General features: G+C 32.6%; 2 protein-coding genes across 4 annotated transcripts in view; both read right to left on the bottom strand.

Moving 5' to 3' along the window:
* The window catches only part of LOC111045374 (osmotic avoidance abnormal protein 3), a 52,585-nt gene extending 40,015 nt beyond the window's left edge, over nucleotides 1-12,570 (bottom strand). For 2 of the 3 annotated variants that reach the window (XM_039430789.1, XM_039430790.1), the window contains exon 1: nucleotides 12,252-12,525. The gene's annotated coding sequence lies outside the window, so the exon portion shown is untranslated. Of the gene's footprint in view, nucleotides 1-12,251 lie in introns of all 3 variants that reach the window. The other variant, XM_039430788.1, reaches the window with a different exon arrangement.
* A 1,906-nt stretch (nucleotides 12,571-14,476) lies between these two features.
* Nucleotides 14,477-22,425, bottom strand: part of LOC111059829 (zinc finger protein 12) — a 48,791-nt gene continuing 40,842 nt past the window's right edge. The window contains exon 9 of the mRNA XM_039430792.1: nucleotides 14,477-22,002. Coding sequence (XP_039286726.1) covers nucleotides 21,766-22,002 — 237 coding nt within the window. The 3' untranslated portion in view covers nucleotides 14,477-21,765. The remainder of the gene's footprint in view (nucleotides 22,003-22,425) is intronic.

Consider the following 22,425-nt stretch of genomic DNA (forward strand, 5'->3'; position numbering starts at 1 on the left):
GTTTTCGAATTTAGAAAGCTGAAGATAAATCATAAATATAAGGTTTCCTGGTTAAACAACATGTTTGAGGGTAATGTTCCTCATTCACTCGAGGTCAGACTAATGTTGTGCAATGCTCCTCATCCCTCAGCAGCTGCCGTCCGTGAGTCACAATCTGATAACAGTCCTCCTCCTCCTCCTCCTCCCCTTCCTCTTGAATTCAGTAGAAGTGACCGCGGGCATTAAAGGTCACCGTCCAGCCCTTGGCCTGGCTGCAACTGTTATTCTTGATTGGACACTTCTTATTGGCTGTTCCAACACGTTATCTCATTTCACACGCAATACACTTTATGCCAAAACAGTTACATTAGCATTTTATAAGTAGTCTACTATGCCTTACCTATCAACATCTATAGCAAAGAGAAGTTTAAAAGATTTTTTCCCAACTCAATAAGAAGAACAATATCATTGAGTGCATACAGGGTACGGTATTATAGTTGGGAAAATTCATTTGCGACGGAACTAGATTTTGTGGCTCAAATCCGACTCAACACACTGTTTTGGTGTGCTTTTCGAATGCTTGCTACCATCAGACTCCTCAAACACATTTGTGGATGTAGCGATTCAGTAACTTTATCGTTCTTATCAAGTTTACTCTCAGAAACAAATAAAAATTGTGAACATTTTTCTCTTATTCAATTCAAAAGCATCACCAACATATTCAATATTACAGGGAGGGTATTTGAATAAAATAATTTATGAGAGAGGTAGAAAACGTGAATTGGATGATTGAAAACTGAAATTTCTAAGAATTTAATTTTTTCTTTTGACTTGTTTCGAAAAATCGTAACTCTATACTCATTTGCGGTGGAATGTTTCTATTGATGTAATTTTATTATGAATCAGCTGAAAAAGATAAGAATTATTATTTCAGTTCGATGGCTGAATTTGGCGGGAATAGCAAAAAACCTGGAAAAGGGACAAAATTTCATGTTTTTGAGGCACTCTGTAGAAAACTCCAGTCCAACTCTAATATTGTCCAATCATTGCATGAAAAATTCAGTTGGTTCGGAGTTTTTCCTGCAAAATATACTCGGACTAAATGAATACCGCATTTGGATAACATAAAATAAAAAATAAATAAAATAAAATGTTTATTTTCCGAAAAATAATAAAACTATAACATCAATTACACAAAATATTGGATAAATTACAGTATTACATACAATAGTTAGTTACAAAAATCTCTTATAATGTGTCTTCTACTTGTTTAGTTTTTTCTGTGTGGAAATTGGCCTACTCCACTACGGCGTACCATGTTCTAGAGTAGGTTTTGTTAGTTTTTTTGTGCGTATTATTAATTAGTTAGTGTTTAGTAAGTCATTAGGTGGTTAGTTGTTGTTTGAAATAATGTTTTCTATGTTCTGTCTTCCTTTGCTCATCAACCAATTGTGTACTATTGTTTTGAACTTTCTAGGATGATTAATCTGTTTAAAGTTTTTCAGGAAGTAGATTATATAATTTTGGTGCTAAATGATTGAAATGTCTCTGGTATAGAGCCTTCCTTGGAACACTGGTGATGAGAAGATCCCTGTATCTGGTGTTGTGGTTGTGGTTTCTGGTTTGGAATGTTGTTGGGTTCTTGTGTAATCTGCATAGTATCTCCTTGCAGTAAAGCTGTCTTGGATCCATCACGTCAAACTCATTGAATAGCTGGTCTGATGAATAGCGTGGAGGCTTCTGGTTGATGACCCTCATGATCAGCTTCTGTACCCTGATGAGCGGTTCAATGTGCAAGAAGCTTGCACCTCCCCATCCCACAATCCCATACAGCATGAGGGACTAGAGAGAATTAGCATGTGCTAGCATGTGCAGCATGTGCTAGAGAGAAGTAGATAACTCTTAGACATCCCTTGTCGACCAGTGTCCTCAGAATCCTGAATCTGTAGATGGTCTTCCTCAGTCTCCCGCATAATTCATTGAGATGATGATCCCAGGGACGAAAAGAGTCCATAGTAACTCCCAGGTATTTCTGTGACTGTTTCCTGTGAACTGTGTATGAAGTGTTATTCCGTTGATTCTCGATTACTATCTCATCTCCTGTTGGCTGTCCATGTTGACTCGCCGAAAAGGTCAGAAAGAAGGTTTTCTCATGGTTCAATGTTAGCAGATTTTCACTCAACCAGCGAGACACCCTCTGAAGTCCAGTCTCGGCTGCTCTCCAGGTCATCTCCCAGGTCGGTTCAGAGAACAGTAGAACAGTATCATTTGCAAAGGTGGTGATTGATCCATTAATTTTCATGTTGCATAATGGATTTATGTAGAGAAGAAAAAGAATTGGTCCTAGTACTGTTCCTTGTGGCACTCCAAACTTTACAGTCAGCTTGTTGCTTATACATCCATTGACTCTGACACATTGTGTTCGGTTTGATAGGTAGCTCTTGAAAAGATTCCATGCGACTCCTCTTATTCCATAGATATCAAGACAAGAACGAGATACAAATTTCTTCAATCACAACATCGCGAAACTAGACTTGTACCATATATTTTTTACTTTCCTTGCATGTGTGTGTATGTGTGTGTGTATGTGTGTGCGTCTGTGTACACGATATCTCATCTCCTAATTAACGGAATGACTTGAAATTTGGAACTTAAGGTCTTACAATATAAGGATCCGACACGAACAATATTTCGATCTAATGCAATTCAAGATGGCGGATAAAATGGTGAAAATGTTGTCAAACACAGGGTTTTTCGCGATTTTCTCGAAAACGGCTCCAACAATTCTGATCAAGCTTATACCTAGAAAAGTCATTGATAAGCTCTATCAACTGCCACAAGTCCCATCCATATCTGTAAAAATTCCAGGAGCTCCGCCCCATCTATGCAAAGTTTGATTCAAGATTCTTAATTATCAGGCTTCAGATACAATTTATACGAAAAATTTTAAGTGGAAAAGATCAAGCATGAAAATCTCAACAATTAATGTTCAGTAACATTTTCACCTAAAATTTAAAATAAGCTCGAAATTCGAGAAAATGTTATTATTTCAATTGTAAACTGTTGGCAACTGTTGATTCTATTGAATCATTCACTATGAAGAGATAGCAGACTTCGTGTGTCTCCAGTGTTATTGTCCTGTCACCAGCTGGCTTGAATCTTTGAATAGTAGACTTGAGATGCGCGTGAACACTAGCGTCAGGTGATAAATTTTCATAACGGCAAGGAAAGTTGTGTGAGTGCGCCACACCAGATTTTTAAGCTAATGATGCCCACATCTATACTTATAAAATTCTTATCTGACTCACTCACTCACTCACTCATTCACTCACACACTGATCACGATTTCTGAAAAACTACTGGATGGATTGCAACAAAAGTCAGAATATAGCTTCCTTATAGGTCCTAGGTGCTCACTAAGAAATCTTCTGGCGATGTTTCAACTTTAAGGGTGGTTTTTGAAGGGTTGAAGTTCGTCTTTTAGCATGTATATTCTTCTTTTTCTAATCTCTAAAATTGAAATGTTAATACCCTATGTATATAGTAACTATTAAATAAAGTTTTCATCAACTGTAGTTCTATAGTTATAGTTAATAGAACTGTAATCTAGAGAGTGTACCTTTTCGTAACAGTTTTCAAGGTTCAAATTGGCAACTAAATTATTGATTAACAGTCTAAATTTGTCAGGTTGGCAGTAAGTTGAGGATGGATTCTAAACAAGATTCGAGTTTTGTAACTTTATTATTGTAGCACTGATAGGTTAGCATCAAGTTGAAGAACTTATTTAAAAAATCTGGTGTGGCGCACTCACACAACTTTCCTTGCCATTATGAAAATTGATCACCTGACGCTAGTGTTCCCGCGCATCTCAATTCAAAGATTTGAGCCAGCTGGTGACAAGGTAATAACGCTGGAGACACACATGAGGTCTGCTATCTCTTCATAGTGAATGATTTAATAGAATCAACAATAATTTGCAATTGAATAATCACATTTTCTCGAATTTAAAGCTTATTTTCAATTTTAGGTGAAAATGTTACTGAACATTAATTGTAGAGATTTTCATGCTCAATCTACTCCACTTGATTTTTTTCGTTTCAATTGTATCTGAAGCCTGATAATTGGGAATCTATCTGCATTGATGGGGCGAAGCTCCTGAAATTTTTACAGATGTGGGACTTGTGGCAGTTGATAGAGCTTATCGATGAATATTTTAGGTATGAATTTGATCAAAATCGTTGGAGCCGTTTTCGAGAAAATCGCGAAAAACCCTGTTTTTTGGACAACATTTTCGTCATTTTAGCCGCCATCTTGAATCGCATTTGATCGAAATTGTTCGTGTCGGATCCTTATATTGTAAGGGCCTTACGTTCCAAATTTCAAGTCATTCCGTTAATTGGGAGATGAGATATCGTGTACACAGACGCACATACACTCATATACACACACACACACATACAGACCAATACCCAAAAACCACTTTTTCGGACTCAGGGGACCTTGAAACGTATAGAAATTTAGAAATTGGGGTACCTTAATTTTTTTCGGAAAGCAATACTTTCCTTACCTATGGTAATAGGGCAAGGAAAGTAAAATACATTTATTGAAAAACGATTTGATTGGGCATTGCTGCTTCAATAAGAGCTATACCCGGGAGTACAGATAATATATCAAATCTCAATGTTTTATAAGACAAAATTTTATGATTGAAGTTGCTTTTATCAATCAAAAATGATAATAAAGATTTTGATTGAATTTGGATCATGAATATAATGTAGCAATTATTACCTATTCTCTCAAAAATAATAATTTAATTCCCGTAGCGAAGTTCGGTTGACCTGCTAGTAAGTTTATATCATTTCGTTAAATCGAATCAATTTATTTTCCACATTGCATTACAAAAAAATGTAAAATTTCGTAAATTCAATTATAAATAAAATACATCAATTGAAATAGAGAATGATACATTATTACATTAATGTCAGTAATAAGGTAACGGGTAATACAAAAAAAACTAGTTACCCCCCGGGTTGGAGAACTAGCTCAAGAACTGGTGTATTGTAATCTTTGAAACCCGCAACTTTTGATTATATAGAGTTGAGGAAAATCATGGAAACAGCTAAATATTCCTCTAACATGAAGCTAAATATTCTCTAGCATATTTCATTAGCTATGAGCAGACATGTGGATTAGTTCAAGGTAGTATCTTGTCACCTTCCCTATTCAACATATATGTGAATGATTTTGCTAGTTTAAATTTTAAAAGTAAAGTTCTGCAATATGCTGATGACATTGGGCCATATGAATAAAGTTGAGCATTTGCTCATACTTCTAAAATATGGAGCATTTGTTTCATTTTCTATGAATAAACGTCAGCAAAACCTTTTGCTCATGCTCATCAGAAAAATAGTTTGAGCATTCGCTCAAAAGTAAAAGCTTTTGCTCAAAATTTTATGAATAAACTAGAGCATTTGCTCAACTTTTGAAGCAAATGCTTCAAAAAAGGTTAGTCTAGTCTAGAGCAGCTTATCACCTTTTGCTCATAGTAGAATGGCTCAACTAATTCGTATGAGGAAGAGGAAACTATACCAGATACTATCACAACCAATAGTGTAGAACTATAAAACTCTTTTTAGATTCAACCATGATATATATATCACCATTATTCCTACAAAAGAATAAATACAAAAGCTACCTGTTATAAAGATAGCCATCACAAAATAGGAAATAGGCATTTAAGAATATGAGAGTGTAGACGATTATAAGAAGGCTATTGATATTATAAGAATATGCAGAAGATTATTATAGAGATGACATTTTTTCACGCTATTATTTCAAAATTCTAAACTCAACTAACCTAAAACTGTATTCATAAACATAGAAAACAGAGCAGACGACGCAAACACAAGCGGTGCCCCCTGTTTGCATATTTAGCGCTTCCGTGAGCTATAAATACAAATTAAGGCTACAAAAGCGAATCAGCTGATGAAAAATCTTTAAAATACGTAAGCATTTGCTCCAGAGTTCAGGAGCATAAGGTAAGAGTATAAGGTAAAGCTTATTCATATCAAAATGAGCAAATGCTTTTGCTTCTACCTTTTGCTCATGAGCAAAACCTTATGCTCAATGCTTTTGCTCATGAACATTTGCTCTGGTTTTATTCATATGGGCCATTATATTCTATGTAATACACAAAGACTTGGAAACTGGTTTGAGACTCATACAGCAGGATCTTGATTTGGCAACTAAGTATTTCTTCAATAACAGTATAAAAATTAATGCACAAAAGACGAAGGCGATAGTATTTAGGAATCAAAGAATTAATGTTGATGAAAGAGAATTTGTTAAATTGACTTGCCATGAAACAGTATGCCTAAGAAACCGAAGAATGAATGATTGTAATTGTCAAAAACTTGATTACAGTAAAAGTATAAAACACCTAGGAATAACTTTCAATTCTGATATGAGATTCAAATCACACTACAATTCACTAAAAAACATAATGAGAGCAGCACTTTATAAGTGTTCTAGAATAAGTAGCTATTTTCCTGTTGGCAATAAATGAATAAATGAATAAATAAATAAATAATAAATAAATAAATAAATAGATAAATAAATAAATAAATAAATAAAAAATAAATAAATAACAAGAATAATTTGACGATAGGATCCATTGGGGATCCTATTTGAAATGAAAAATTAATCTGTCGCTTCAACATCTTTGACCCTCATATGGATCCAAATTAATTTTTTTAAATGAGAAGGTCAATGTGATAAATTATTTCGATACAGAGTTCCAAGAGAAAATAAATGGCGAAAACCGCACATTTATTGATATAATTTAATTGATATCTTAACTCGTATCAGTTTGTTGATGTGAAAGTTGTAAATTATGTTTTATATTAACCAGCTGAAATCATGTGTCAGCGTTTTGTGTGATAGCTGCCAAATAGCCTCAGCTGATGTTATGAATGAATGAATGAATGAATGAATGGATGAGAAAACTGTTGTAATATTATTGTATGCAATGAATTCTTCAGCTGACTAGATCAAAACAAGTTTTTTTCTTATGCACTTTCTATATATTTATATATATGCACTCATTTATTTATATATCCTGAAAAAGGGCGAAGGAGAGAGTCAATTTTGTTGTCCAATGAACTTGACCTGTAAAAAGATTCGAAGAATACGTGTTCAAAATTTTAAGCTGATTGATTATTTTTTTATAAAGTTATTGTAGAGCATACAACAGACGGACAACGACTTTGGCCGTCAGTAGGTCAAAAGTGAGAAGTCGCTAACGCTCGTTCAATAATATCAGAACAGATTTATTGGAATAACTTGATTTACAGCTATCAAGCTGTAGAAAAGGAAAAGTGGCTATAATTTCTTATTATCATTCCCACTGACATTATGACATGAATATAGAAGAATTTTCCCGAAAATGCCATAGACGCTCTTTTGCGTTCTTGTTACTTTCTTCCTTGGAGCGAGTGGATCTGTACTGCGTTTCTGCATTGCGGGTTGCATATTTGACCCCTTACATGCTCATACTGACACAAGTAGTGTATTTTTATTTGTTTAACGTAAGTAGGGTTCATTTTCATTTGTTTAAGTTCTTTACAACTAAACGGTTCCTGCCGTGACCAATTCTATCAGCTTCCTATTTTTCGTGTCCTCTTCTTCTTCTTCTTCTTCCTCATCTTCTTCTTTTTCGTAACGATCCTCGTTTCAAACATTGAAGATCGTATTATGAACTCACCCAACGGAACAGACTGTGACATATCGGATGAGTTCTCGAACATGTCTCTCAGCTTCCTTATTTCGTCCTGATATTCTCTGAATGGGAAAACTGTTGTAATTACATGAAATGAATTCTTCAGCTAACTTAATCACAACACATTTCTTTACTTATGCACTTTCAATGTTATTTTTATATCCTGAAAAAGACGAAGGAGTGAGTCAATTTTGTTGTCCAACGAACTTGACCTGTGAAAAGGTTCGAAGAATACGTAATCAAAATTTGAAGCCGATTGATCAATTTTCTCTAAGATTATTGTAAAACATACAAAGAGACGGACAACGACTTTTGCCTTCAGTAAGTCAAAAGTAAGAGCTCGCTAACTCGTTCAATTAGAGATGGAATGGGATTCGAACCCTTGACCCATAAATTTGAAAATTATTGTCACTACTATGATCTTTATGATCTTGTATTTTAGTCCCCTTCCGACTGACTATTAGGCCTATCACTTTTAGGCTCAACTCACACTTATGCGACTCAGGTCGAGAAGAGACTCGACTCTAGTCGAGAGCATGTGTTTCCAAATGGTGACACTCAGACCAGTCGATCTAATCTCCGCGACTTCACCAATTTGAAAACACATGCTCTCGACTAGAGTCAAGTCTCTTCTCAACCTGAGTCGCGTAAGTGTGAGTTGAGCCTTAGTCTCGCCACTCACCTCATAATTTGTAGGGCGTTTATGTTGCGGCTAGAACAAAAAATTATACTAGAAGTAATCGATATTGAAGATTTATGTTTGAATTTTCTCTATCAAAAACATTGTGTATGTCTATAGATCAATGATCTATAATGGCCGTCTGATTGACGAGGCTGCAATATAGACAGGTGATTTACAATTCTATTTGATTGCACCAAAGCAAAGTCAAATCGAATGGCTACTCCGGACACGCAAAATATCAATTCAGAATATTTTCCGTGAAATCCCAATAAAAAGCACAAAAAAAGGGTCAGGCATGACAGGGAGGATGAATAAATTTATAGTCGGAATGGAACATAACCAGTCATATAATCAGCAGATAGAAATAAAAAAAAGAGTTTTGATATCAAAGTATAGAGAAAAGTGAACGGAACGTAGATGGAAAATAATTATTATGGAAGTGAATGATGTTTGCATACATAGATTTTACAGACAAAATAAACCGGATCGATGTGTTGTGTCAAAAGTTGAAAGAGCATTACTTTGTTTGAATAGAAACAAAGTTTTTTTTAATACATGTGGATAAAAATGTTGCTTGTTTTTTTTGATTATTCGTTTATTTTGGTTGACAATAATAATTTGCCACATGATCTTCAATATATTGAATAACTGTTTTCCTTGTTGCCATTTAGTGGCATCTCTATCTATCCTGGCATCTCTACCTATCCCGATACGGGCTTTGACCTCCTCCACAATCTGTCTCCAAACATCCCGGTCACATGCGTTCACCCTCTAGGCTCTAGCTCTCATTGCTGTGAATTAAGTCTCTCTCCACATCTTGGATCCATCGTGTCCTCTCTTTCTCACTGCATCAAGTTTCTGATTTAGCATGACTCTCTGCAACCTTCCTACCGTCTTTCTTTCAACATGTCCAAGCCAGCTAAGGCCTATCCTTCTTGCGTTGATGAATCGGAGTGAGTTCCTGCCATGTAGAATTGCGTCTATTTCCATTTTTTTCCTTAAGTACCATTTTCATAAACTGGACCATATGTAAGTTCTCCTTACAAGCTTTCTTTCAAACTACAAGTACATTAGTGTCTTTTTGTACTCTTGTTGGATTGTGCATGTTTCTCAGGAAGTGAGACAACTAGCCTTATAAGGGTTCTGTACATTTTCATTTTTGTGTTCCTTGTAAGAAGTATTGACATTAGCAGTTAACTATTCGCGATTACCAAGCATTATCCTGCATTTTCCTTTGTATTAAAATATTGAAAAAACTCAAGTACCCGAATGAAGATGGAATCTGAAAAATGGTATTTGAAAATTGTCCACTTTCTTCTTTGAATAAATAAATAGTTATTGAGAAAGAATAGAAGGGGAAACTCAGTAAACCTTAAACCTAAAGTCGTAAATATCTTGTAGATGGTTCACATAAAAACATTTTCAAATCATTTTTGTATTGATTGATCAATTTATCTATTTTTTACCTAGGTCAGTCCATGAATGGAGTTGGGAACCTTTAAATAAGATGGGGGTACTAATGAACTCATTTGAGAGTACTGTAATTGATGAAGATCATGAAAGTTGATGGTTTACAATAAATTAATAATACATTGACATGGAAACGGTTATGTAACTCTGCTGAGAAGGACCATGATGAAACCAGATAATATAAACAAAATCATAACAGCAGTAATCAATCGAGGAGGAGAAGAAGGAGGACAAGAATTTTAGTAGGAGGAGGAGAAGGAGGAGAAGGAGAAGGAGGAGGAGGAGGAGGGGGAGGAGGATGAGGAGGAGAAGGAGGAGGATGAAGAGAAGGAGAAGGAGGAAGAGGAGGATGAGGAGGATGAGGCCGAAATTTGGGTAATGAGTATCGGTTATAAAGCAGACTGAATAGGATTCGTTTGGTGTCCTAGCAACACCCGCTGAATACCATCAACAAACCGGGCAACTACTCCGTTTTCTGAAAACATCGATCATGGGTTATCATTGCCAGCCTGTTATTACCGGTATTGTTCTGTGTATAATAGCAATCATTACCAACTAGATTCAGTTCCAACGTGGTAGTTGACCCACTGAAGACAACAAGAAAGAAAACAAGAGAATGACCTTGAACTGGTGTCCTGTTAGCAGTGCTTTCATTAGAGTGCTACTAATGAGAATTGTGGGGACAAGTTGATCAAATATTGATTTTGATGATTTTCAAGGAATACTAATGAAGATAGTTGGAGCCAGCTCATCAAATATCCATCAACTATAGTTTGATATGATAGACGTCGGTATCAAAGCTATAATGCGAGGGACGCCACTATTGATTGATTTTGTCACCCTCGTTAATATTATTTAGGAAATCAAATCATATTAAGTAGACAAAAAAATTATTATGAATTTCTTTATATGTGAATAGTTGAAGCAACTGGATGATCAAATATTGATAATCTGATGGAAATAATAAAAACCTGTATTGATCACTCACTAAAATACAATAACATAAATAATATTACTTGTTATTTAGTGTAATCACTCCAACTCACTTGAATGCTTTTCATTACGTTGCATCAGTTTGCAACTTCAATCCGTCAAAAATTGTGGTCGAATTAATTGGAGAAAGGCTGATCAAAACGTGGTAGATTTGTACGCTGAAATTACCTATATTCCATTTTGAAGAGAATTACTTAATGGTCCTCAGAAGTTTTATTGAAAAGGATCATTCGAGAAAGTCTCATTCATTTCTCAATCATCGATAAAATATCATTATTCCATGCAGATCAAACGATAAAGTTTGAGGATGAGTAGAGTGGGAGAACAGAAATTTAATAGAAATAATAAATATTTCTTAATTAGTAAAGGCTTTCTTTACTTACCCTAGGGATTATTTGAAAATATTAGCTTCCATTTAATGAAATAAAGCTTTTCGAAGAGAGTTTTGCCCTCTATATTGCTATATAGCTATTACAGGTAAACCCTATTTCAATGGGGGTATGGAACGGTCAAGGGAGAACAAATACCCGAATTCTCTAAAATAGACTACTTAACAACAGGTACTAAACTACTCTAAATAAAATCATAAATAGTGTTAAAAATCCCAAAAATTGGAAAAATCCAAGTATTTCAATGTGCTTTTAAAAATGGACGATACAATAATTATGTCAAGTCCGCACAGTTATGGCACATTATATAGAATTTGGCTTGTTTCCACACTTCTCTTCTTTTGCACTGTAGATAATTTATAATTATTCATCATAAAAGGAATACTACTATTCATGTGGGATAATCATACACAATAATTTTTCAAGTTCAAAGTACCTACCTATTGCACTGTATTATCAAACGAAAATTTTAGACAATATTAAGTTATCTTATTTCCTTTTTCGTTGCTCACTGCACATGATTATAATGAAGTAATATGAGTATTATTAATTATTGAATAGAATAATAATTTTTATTCTTTGACATTACTATTATGAAACACATATATTTTCTAGTTTTTTGTTGAAATATTATTCTTAGCTACTCATGGACATGTGGTTCAAGTTTACTCAATGAGAAGCTCTTTCAAGACATTCGAATTTTTAGGCTACTAATGAAGAATTATAGATTAATGAATGGAGTATTGTATCGACACTTTTTGTAAAATCAGTCTAAAAAATAATATAGCCTACCGGTATAAGAACATGGTTTGACATGGATTTCTATAATGTGTGTGACTCAAAAAGGTTCTTAAAATTTACTTATTAAATACGGTAAGCAAATCTTTTATCCTAAATTATTTCATAAGTCAAGAGCATTTTTGAATCAAACGAAGATCATAATTTATTGTTATTTGCTCACCTAAGTTTTTTCCGCTTGATATCTCAACCGGCTTCGTGTGCTTCCATTGTTATTTTCAAGTTCATTTTTTAAAATGAAAAGTTCGAAAAGTCATATAAGCATTGGAAAGTTTTTTTGTAAACAGTACTCATTAGTTTTATCATTCAAATGACAACCGAACTAAAACTAATTGTTACTAAGTTGTATCACAAGGTGAGTGTCACAAGGCACAAAGTTGAATCACCTGAAAGGCGGACACAAACAACTGCAGTTGTTACAACACTGATACTGTCCCAGTCCCTCCGAACCGAACTATCCTTATCAACCCCGCTTGACGAATAGCTGTTGCCAACCTGACAAAGCTCGTGAACAATTTCCCTTTCTTATAATTATAAGCTAAGCCATGGCCATTATATATTATTAAATATCGGGGACCCAGCTTCGCTCTGGAGTACAAAAGCATAAAAAATGTATTACGAAAGAAGAAATTTTAATAAGATTCATAGTTCATACAGCAATGTTCTATCTAATCACAGTAAATTGAGATTAATTCCCAGAGGAGTGCAAAAATTTCCCTCATAAAGGCCCGGTTGCACAAAAGCCGGTTAAATTTTAATCCTGATTAATTTCACGTGAACCAAATCAGAGAAGACCATTTCAAAAAGATGGATCTACTGGAATTAATCAGGATTCATAAAGGCCCGGTTGCACAAAAGCCGGTTAAATTTTAATCCTGATTAATTTCACGTGAACCAAATCAGAGAAGACCATTTCAAAAAGATGGATCTACTGGAATTAATCAGGATTGAAAATAACCCGGCTTTTTTGCATCCGGCACTAAGTACCTGATTGAATGATTACAAAAGTTCAACAGCTGAGTCATAATTTTGATACAGTCCCACACACATGAACTCGCTCACTCACTTCCATCGTCAACAGACGACAAAATAATTATTATCAGCTGTTTTTCCAAGGATGAACAATAATATTATCCTTTTCATGTCCTTCAGCGAGTTTTCACAGGGATGAGACCTAGTGCAATCGAATTTTTATATCATGAACCTACTATGTTCTGAATTTCGTGAGAATCGTTAGAGCCGATTTCGAGATCCGGTGAAATACAAACATTTAAACATCCAAACATAATTATGCTCGTTTAATAAAATAGAAATTGCTCGTTTAATATTATAGGATAGTTGTTCTAGTCACCACTATAGATGGCAATTGTAGAACCAGGACCTCCGGCTATATAGTCCTGGTTGAACCTGTCTCTTTCAATCATAAAAAATATTGTCAAGATGTGTGAATATTATTAAATTTATTAGAATATTACATGAATCAGTTAGTAATAGTAGATTGTTATACTGTTAATGCTCACAGTCCAGCTGAGGTAAATCATGAGGATCTTGTAATTCCAAAGCCCATACCTATAATGTGGTTTATTCAACTTCAAATACTAGTAGTTCTGTGAGCAGTAGACCTCACGCTCAGTAAGTTACATTGACATGTTATGTTTTCTCAAAAAATAATAAATAATTTATCAATTTAAAAATCCTGAATAAACATAGAGCTTTCTGTCCTATCGTACCGTGACATGTAGTCCTGGAATGTGAGTGTGAGCGCTGTTATCAGGTCTGGCTGCAACTGTCTACAACGTTGATGGAAAGATACATTTTCAAGATGTTCGATGTTTTTGAACGGGTAGTATTATAGTCCACTAAACAGCTGATTTATGATGAATAATTCTATAGTCCGATTTTTACTCTAATATTGGCGTATGAAGGAGGCTCCTTTTTCCTTTTATATTATCCTTGAAATGCAAAATTTCAAAAAACCTTCTATATACGTCGACGCGCAATTTAAAAAGGAACATACCTGTCAAATTTCATGAAAATCTATTACCGCGTTTCGCAACATATAAACATACCTGTCAAATTTCATGAAAATCTATTACTGCGTTTCGCAACATATAAACATTTAAGAGAAATGCCATCTTAGATCTCACTTCGCTCGGTCAATTATATCAGCAAAAAAGTTTAAAGAAGTGCTGATCTGGTATTGTAGCCCTAGCCAACTGATACCTCCAGTTAGTTATTCAGCTCAGAGAGACAACCAAGACCATTATTATAGGTAGTATTTTTACAGCAAAGTGTTAATGGGGTAAGCTACACAAACCAGTGCCTATTTATGATGAAATATTTGAATAGGTTAAGCTTTTCCGAATAAAATTTGAATCCAACTCTTAGAAAAAAAAACATTTTATTGAATAATAAAATTTACACATAATTTGAAGTACACAAAAATGTTGTCTTGATAAAAAGTCTGTTATACAGTACTGAATACGTCCAACCACAATTTTAATTACAATCGAAAGAACAATACTAATGACAATCATTGGAACAACTGTGAATAATCCCTCCAACCCTACCAACTATAAATAACATAAAATTCTTATCTTCAAATGAAAATTAGAACTACAATACGTTTTACAATAGATAATTCAATAACAAATCATAGCTCATATTATGTACAGTAACATTAATATGTTAAACATTTCATATTAGGCTATGAGTATAATGGAATATGAAAATCAGAATAACAGGAATACATTATTGATTTGTAATAAATTATAAATACAAGTTGGCGATTGGAAATTTTACAATTGGTCCCGACAGGTAACTAGTAAAGTTTATCACAATCTAAATTGCACATAAAACTACTGTTCATTTACTTCGATCATTATTACATAGATATAGTGGTATTTCAACACCATCTACATTATGTGAATTAAAATCAAATACAGTACAGTAGCCTAGTTGAATAGATATTTGCAATCCGACAACAAATATTAAATATTAAGCTCGTTGTAACTATATTTTAACTAAGTGTTAAAATGCTTTCATGATTTTCATAAAAGTTATTAATAATAATCTTTATAAATTTCACAAAAGTATTTTGCATTTATATATAATTCATTATGAGTGATTCAATTCTCATCATGAATAAATTATAAACAAAAGCCAAGCTTTTGTAGGATTACATATTATTATAAAATATTATTACCGCATAACTCGAATAATATAAATATACAACTGTGCAAATTAAGTACGACTCATGTTACAATATGTTGTACAAAAATGATGTACAAATTTACAAAATATAAAACATTAACCATTTGAAATTAGCACTATTGTCTTTCCATGCAACCAGTACATAGCTTGAATAAATATTATTTAAAATAATAAAATATCTAATCATCACATACAAATTCAACTACGAGGTTTACAGATCCAATAAATGTAACATCCATCTTTACATAACAATAGTTTTAGGTTTTGTCCTATAACATAATAGTTTTAATAATATTTGCCAATATTAATTACAAATTGGAAAATACAGATTAAAATTACACATTTAACATAATTTAATCAGACATGTAATTTTGATCTTATTAATTGGATAAGCTTCTAATTGAAGGGAATGCAATAGGCCTACTACAAGCGATAAATATGAAGACATTTAACAGTCTTCAACAACAGACTCATTACGTCCATTAACCCTGAAAAGAGAGGCATTCAAATGCCAAGCCACTTGTGAGTTTTGGTCTCATAACTCAAGATTATGTTAAATATTATTTTTTATACTATGTTCTTTCTTTATTTAAAAATAAATACGAGAATAACTTTAAACAATAAAATATGTCATTCTTATGATATAATGTTAGGGAAGGAGGGAGAAGGGAGGAGGATTAAATTTATGTACCGTATATCAATAATAAAACTTATTGAAATAACAATGAAAATTTATCTGATTATCTCACACACACAAACAGCAACATCTAAACATTATATTCAAACATTTATAATCAAATTTAATTACTGTAGATATTCCAATTTTCACAGTGCACATGGAAAGGTGGTGGGTTTAAAAGTAATGAAACAACTATTTAGATATGAAATACACAATAATATGGGAATAAGACGGATTCATATGATTCAAATCTGATATGTTTTGTACAAAAATGTCTGTTCGACAAATAAGTATTACAGAAATTATATTAATGAACTGTTAATTGTATTAATGAACAATTAATATTCGTGGCCATCAGAGAAGTTGGATTGCAAAACTAGAACACCTATGATGTGTCTTTTAACAGTAGGCGACAATTTGAAATAAATCTATATTTAATTGGGCTACTAGTTAGGCTACACTAATAAATTGTAGATACTTTTATTTCAATTTAATTGAAACTAATATGAAATCTTTTAGAATAAAACAATTGAATAAACTATTACTCTGCAATGTGTATTGAATAAATTGTCTATGATGTTATAGAATAAAAATATTAATTGGAATAGAATAATTTCGAAATAAACGTTGATAAAGTTTTAACAATAATTAATTAATAGTAAGTAGAATTATTAACATCTGATGTTATTGTATTACATAGTCTCAGGCCCGGTTGCACAAAAACAGTTAAATTTTAACGATTAATTTCACAAGAACCAATCAGAGAAGGCTTTTTTTGAAAAGATGGCTTCTCCAATTGGTTCTCATGGAATTAATTACGATTAAAATTCACACTTTACATTGGAGAGATAGAAAACGACGCAGACCTTCTGAGAGGTTCAATTTAATTGAAAATAATAGCAACTCTTTTCGAATAAAAAAGAATATAAAATCTTGAATTAAATGCCTATGTAATAATAATTTGAATCTATAGTAATAACAAGGATAAAATTTCAACAGTAATTAACAATAATAATATAATATATTATGTAATTTTATTGAAAAGACCCATACTATTTTTGTTGGATGGGAGACAGCTAACATAAATATAAGAAAAAGTTTCCAAGAAGAATGGAGGAAACGTTAGTACAAGTGATTATGATGTGATGTGAACATGAACATTTACATTTACTGCATATTTTTTTCAGTGAGATGAATAGGGGAGTCGTGATGTAAAAAGATACTTTCGTATATTGAGTGATGGGAGAACATAATAAAACGATGTTATTTTTTTGCTGCGGATTATGCCACTAACTCTGTTTACGGAGGTAGTGATTATGCCCACATAAGCTCCAGGCTTGTACTTAGGGAGATGATTATGATGAGATATGAGAGGACATACAAGCCACGGGAAAGCGGTTTTCCAACTCCAATTATATTATACTTCATATTTGTGAATTTGTAAAAATATGTTTCTCACGATGGCAATATTTTCTACCATGTATTAGAATAATGGAACATTGGAACTTCAAATTCATTACAATACTGTAAAGGAAATAACTGTAAGAAATAAATATTTTTTCAATTTATAATAACATTTGATAAAATTTATGATATTGCAACAAGTAAACTACTTCAAGTAATTATTTGTCGTAGAATTTTACTATTCAGTCGATGATAAATTATAGAGAACAATAAACTTAAAACAAAATTAATTTTGACGAAACCTTTTGGATACTTTGGTTTCCATTAGAGTTTGAATTGCACTTTGTAAATTAGGTCGATAGAAGTAAAGTAACTAAAAGTTATGAAAACAAAAAAATAAATATTACAAGCGTGTAACACCAACATCCTTCAAGATTTTTTTTTCTCAATTTATGGTGATCGGCAATTGCTGTACATCTGAATTATCCCAAATGTTGAAAAATGATAATAATAATAATTTATATACTAAGGAATGATGAATACATTATAAAGTAACATTTGTATTATCAAGTCTTCAATTTTGGATAACCACAATTTAAACGATGAGTAGTTTTAAAAATGTAATAAGACAAGTAAAAAACCACAACCTAACAATAATATTAGAAAAGTAAACCAATTGAACACATTTTTTTACTGTAAAATAAACTAACTTATCTTAATAACAATCAATAAAATATATTCCATAGCAATAACATAAAAATAGACTATTACAAAACTGAATAAAATGCTCAATAATTAAAACAACATAATTGCGCCAATTAAAGAAGGTATGTGCAATGAAAGTCTAATTTGAATTCAAATGAGAGAACCTTTTAGTCATCCAACATCAACAAGAAATAGATACAACATACGTATAATTATCGTATCTTGTTCTTTAGCTACTTAAAATTAAAAATAATATCAGTGTGTAGAAATTACAATCTATCGTAATAAAACTTTTAAACTAATATCTATAAATTATTTCTATGTAATAGAACATACTTAAGGTAGACGCACACAGATCGTCATCGGACGGACGGCACGCATCGGACGGATCGGATTATTATATTTGATGCATTGTTTTCAATTGGAAATTGGATCCACCGATCCATCCGATGCGTGCCGTCCGTCCGATCACGATCTGTGTGCGCCTACCTTTAGTCAGCATGGAATGTCTGTTATATGAGTAGGAATGTGCCATTAGTTCAATTTCTTAATAAAATAATCAAATGCATAACACCACACATGTAAATGTAGATATATTCGAACATCTAGCTTAATATACTGTATTTGATGAAAGGCACAATTAGATACATAAAATTTGAAGACACAACTGTTTTAAATATATAAATCTATAAATCGTTTATATATATATAAATACAATCCACAAATAAGTGGATCACAGTAATAATATATCATAAGTTTCTAAATATGAGACAATTCAATCGTTGAGGTAATAAAAAGTGAATAATTATGTATGCATACAATACTTCTAATTCAAGGACATTTTTGGCAAGAAAATATTACTGAAAACTCAATAAAAATGATTCCCGATCAATAAAATTAAATACGCTTGAGATTGCATCAAAGCGAACTAATTTGAAAAAAAATTGAAAATATAATTAATTAATTTTCATAATTTCAAAAAATAAAACGATAATCGATAGGCGATGAATAACAAAAGTTCACAGACCCTGGTTCTCCCATAAAAAAATTTCTAATAAAAAGTATATTTATCTTTGAACACAAAAATATCTTCAACAACTGTACTGTCTCATTGTATTGAACCATGTCATTATTTTTATTTTAAATTGATTTAGCTATTATATTATTTGAACATGCAACGAAGTTAAACACTCAAAAATAGAATAAAATATTTTCCATTTGGATAAATTTATTGAAATCACGATAATCTTCATATTCAATCAGAATTAGTCTAATAATGTTTAATAATGAATAAAACACATAGCAATTTTTAGACTGAGTTCAATCACCACCATTATAACTATTATAAATTCTGGTACAATGAATAGAGAATGCAAATTCAAGTAGTATTTGATACAACAACCAATCTAGTTGAAATTTGATACGTATTATTGATAAATATTGTATTGTAAATATCATCGTGTTTTTCACAAGTTGCTCGCTAGATGAGCTCAATCCACTCTATAGAAATCAATTCTGTATCACATTTGCAATGTTTTATGGATCTATGATTTGTCAAAATGTGTCCTATAAAATGACATACAGACAGTAATAGACTAATTTTAATAGTAGACAGTAATAACTTTTCAAAATTATTATAATCTTTTTGATGTAACTTCCGGCATGGAATACATTGTACACCAAGTCGGGTAGGGTACTATGTTACACATAGTAGGGCAATAGAGTATAGTTGAATCTATTGTAATGAAGAACAACCACGATATAAGGCAATGCTAACAAGAAATCTTAGGAAATGAGCCTCATTAAACTAGGATCAACTGAACGATCAGAATATTTTACTCGTATTATTAGTCTTAATGCCATTTTATAATAACTCTCAAACACACACATTTATTGTGTGTACAATACATAACTCAAGGGCAAGATATTCATTTCTATTTTTTTTTCAAATCCATTGTGTTCATTGGTTAGATGAAAATATACAATTTCTTCATTTCTTTGGTCCAATAACTTCATAGTAGGTTAATGATAGTAAAATGGTTTAATCCATCAACCTTATGTCATACAGTACACGATCATACAGTAATTTACAAAATCCAGATAATTGCACGAATTACTAATTTCAAATGAACGTGCCAAAGAGCAGAGCACATGAAATAAATGCACTCACAGTGAATTAAACAAAGCATGGCATGCCAGATAGCTAGTAATTCACAATTTGAATTGCTCTCTAACACACCAAACTTTACCTTTATAGTCTGAATACCGATCTACATTGGTCTGTTTATTATGGTCAAATGGTATATTAAACCCTGCAGAGGATAGGCCTACTTATTATTGCACATAATCGAAATATCATAACGGGACGCTATGGAGTTCTCAACTGACTTCAAGTGATTCAATATTTAAAATATAATACATTACACTCAGAATTGAAGTAAATGAGAATTTATACTTGTACTTTCAATCCACATTATGTATGATGAACAAAAAATCTTGAATGAAAAAACTTGGAAATATTTCAATTGTAGAATCGCATGACTATTTATTGAAAAATAAGGGTCTTAAACTTGGAAAAATATTTTTTCTTTGAAAAGATTTAATTTAGGAAAAAGTTTAATTTAAAAAATATTCATAATACATTTTACAAATCTGAGACTGAATTTAAAAAGTAAACTATTTTTGTATTATTAATGTTATTAGTTATTTAAATTAAAATAATATTAGCACCAATTATGTTACTGCAAATCTTTTAACAAACTAGTGTTTCAAACACTTCTAATTATTAATTAATAAGCGTTTTGATTAAATCAAATACACTATGATAGGTGGGTATTTCAAAATTGAAGATTTTATAAATTGTAAACTTATTTGAAATATACTATATTATTATAGTATACTTTAACACCAATTTTCCATTCAATAAATGATACAACTAGAATTAGATTCAGAATACGATTGCGGTTGTATTGGTGCAACTTACGAATCTATTGCATACATTAGGGTTTATCATGATTCGTATTATCTACAAAATCTCATACCTATTGCGGGAGTGATATTGATATGATAGGATTAATTTTAAACTGTCACCATTTTTAATGGATATGACATTTTGACGTGAGTCTGCTTTACCAATTTCTAATGCTATAACTTGAATTCGATTGAGAATTATTTGATATTGTTTGTTAAAAGTGACAATCTTTTCCATAGTGTCCCATCCTGATACGTATTATCAACAAAAAAGCATGCCTTTTTCGGGAGTGATATTGATATAGTGAGATTCACTTTACATTGTCAGAATTCCTTTTAGGATAATATCAATGTTCTATGTTGATGTGGTATATTAATATCGAATAAACATGATTTGGAATTGGGAAGTGTCACAGCCAATGATTTATTGAAACATGTTGAGGGTGAATTGATCTCAAAATGTTCCAATGAAACAATTTCAAGTCGCTTTTCTCTGTTGATGCGGTATATTTATATTGAAAAAAAAAACAGCTTGAAATTGGGAAGTGTCACACACTACTGATTTATTGGAAAATTTTGAGGTTGAATTGATCTCGAAATGTTTCAATAAATTAATTTCAAGTCGCATTTAATGAAATCATAACTTGAATGTTTCGGATTGTGGCAATAAGACTATAGCAATTAGCGATGCTAGAACTATAATTGGTCACATCCAGAGAAAGTCGTGCATGAGCTGGTTGCCGTGGGTGCTGGTCATATGCTTGTCGAGTGCCTCGGACTGGGTGAAGGCCTCGCCGCAGGTGACACACTCGTAGCCGGGTGGAGGCCGGCTGGCCTGGTGGATCTTGGCGTGGCGCTCCAGGTGGTAGCGGCGGCCAAACTGCTTGCCGCACTCCTCGCACCGGTGCACCTCGTCGCACGTCTCTGGCACTGCTTTGTGCACCTACATGTTCAAAAATAAAACAACATCATTATTTAAATCTACTCATTTATTGCCGAAGCTTGCCGAAGGTCGCTAACTCTCTCCCCAAGCTCCAGCTTGCTCTTTTGGGCAAGTAGTTCCTGATGTTTTACTTTGTGTGAATGTTTATTATCAGATTAAATAAATTATGAATAAAGGAAAGCAGGCTCTAGCCCTAAACACCATCACTTCAAAGTTTAGTCCATCAAATTGTCCAGAGTAAGACGTTTTAACAACGATTTTCACTTCCAAGGAGATAAACTATAAATGAATTTGAGAACTTTTATTTCGAGAGCTTAAAAGTAACATAAGAGAACAACAAACACTTGAAAATACTGTCACATGGTATACAATAAAGTGAAGAGACCAATACACAATTATTGAGACTAACAAAACTCATTTTAT

The sequence above is a fragment of the Nilaparvata lugens genome, chromosome 6 (assembly GCF_014356525.2).
Source record: "Nilaparvata lugens isolate BPH chromosome 6, ASM1435652v1, whole genome shotgun sequence".
Taxonomy (NCBI): domain Eukaryota; kingdom Metazoa; phylum Arthropoda; class Insecta; order Hemiptera; family Delphacidae; genus Nilaparvata; species Nilaparvata lugens.